General features: G+C 52.3%; 1 protein-coding gene across 1 annotated transcript; it reads left to right on the top strand.

Annotated features, from left to right (window-relative positions):
- Positions 1-206: 206 nt before the first annotated feature.
- LOC308096932 (putative tRNA(His) guanylyltransferase) lies at positions 207-992 on the top strand (the record flags this gene model as incomplete). The annotated part of the gene is made up of 1 exon (XM_080444456.1): positions 207-992. The coding sequence occupies one exon, from the start codon at positions 207-209 to the stop codon at positions 990-992; it is 786 nt and encodes a 261-aa protein (XP_080300582.1).
- Between the last annotated feature and the right edge of the window lie 471 nt (positions 993-1,463).

Here is a 1,463-nt window from a genome sequence, read left to right as displayed (position 1 = left end):
CAACCTTCAAGTTCCTTGCCCAGCTCTCACCCGGAGACTCCAGCACCTTCCGTACGAGTCAGGATATTTGGCCTTACAACCCAGATTTCTCTGCATTATATACAGGATCTTCAGATCCACTCTTCTTAATCATCAGGGTTGACATCTTGGTTAAGTGCATAATATATGTATTTGTATGTAAGTATCAGGACCAACCGAACTGAACCATGGCCAAGAGCAAGTTTGAGTATGTCCGACACTTTGAAAGAGACGACGCCTGCCTACCAAACTGCTACATAGTCGTGCGACTGGATGGACACAACTTCCACAGGTTTGCAGAGCAGCACAGCTTCGCAAAGCCCAACGACGACAGGGCGCTGGGCCTCATGGCGCGCAGCGCTCGGTCCGTCATGGAGGAACTGGAGGATGTCGTCGCTGCTTACGGCCAAAGCGATGAGTTCAGCTTCGTTTTCAAGAGGAGCACCGTCTGGTTTAAGAGGAGAGCAAGTAAACTGATGACCCTCGTGGCCTCTCATTTCTCCTCAGCGTACGTCTTCTTCTGGAAGGAGTTCTTCGGCGAGCAGCAGCCCCTCCTCTGCCCCCCGCGCTTCGACGGACGTGTGGTCCTCTACCCGACAAACCGTGCCCTGCGAGACTACCTGAGCTGGAGGCAAGCGGACTGTCACGTCAACAACCTGCACAACACGGTGTTCTGGGCGTTGCTGCAGACGGGAGGACTCACCGCGGCAGAGGGACAGGAGCGCTTGAAGGGAACGTCGACCCAGGACAAAAACGAAATCCTGTTCAAGGAGTTCGACATCAACTACAACAACGAGTCTCCGCTGCATAGGAAAGGCACCACTCTCACCTGGGGACAACGAGGCGAGGTCCCGGGGGAAGAGACGAAGGAGGTGCATGCGGCACGCACCAGGAAGCGGGTGCACACATACCACTGTGACATCATAGGAGAGAAGTTCTGGGAGAAGTACCCGGAGATCCTTGAGGAGGATTAGTTACTGGCAACCTCTGGTTCATCTTGAAGGACACGAAGAACAGGTTGAAATGTGAGAAGGAAAACAAGCAGGTCTGCACACTGTAGCTCCCATTAAAAGTATACTCATTAAGACAAAAGGCAGCGTTTCGGGCGACTGCTCTTAATAGGCTACATGCATAGCACAGGCTTCATCTTGAACACAGACACAGAACACATTGCTGGTCATGTGATCAACATCCTAATGCCATCGGCATGTAATGCAATTAAACACAATATCCTGCAGTATATCGCCTGCCGACCAACAGGACAGGGCAGCGTCAGAGCATATAGTCTGAGGCTTATTGTCTCCGCCGGAGGCGGAGAGTATGTTTTCGCTTCGTCCCGCCGTGTGTTAGCTTGGCCCCTAGCCAAGCTAACATTGGTCAAGCTCCACGTGACACGTGTCAATATGTTGACACCAATGCTTTTGATTGGCTAGAGGGACGCATGA

This window comes from Gymnoscopelus braueri (assembly GCF_963280865.1).
Source record: "Gymnoscopelus braueri genome assembly, chromosome: 12".
Classification (NCBI taxonomy): domain Eukaryota; kingdom Metazoa; phylum Chordata; class Actinopteri; order Myctophiformes; family Myctophidae; genus Gymnoscopelus; species Gymnoscopelus braueri.
This window is presented reverse-complemented; position numbering and strand designations above follow the sequence as displayed.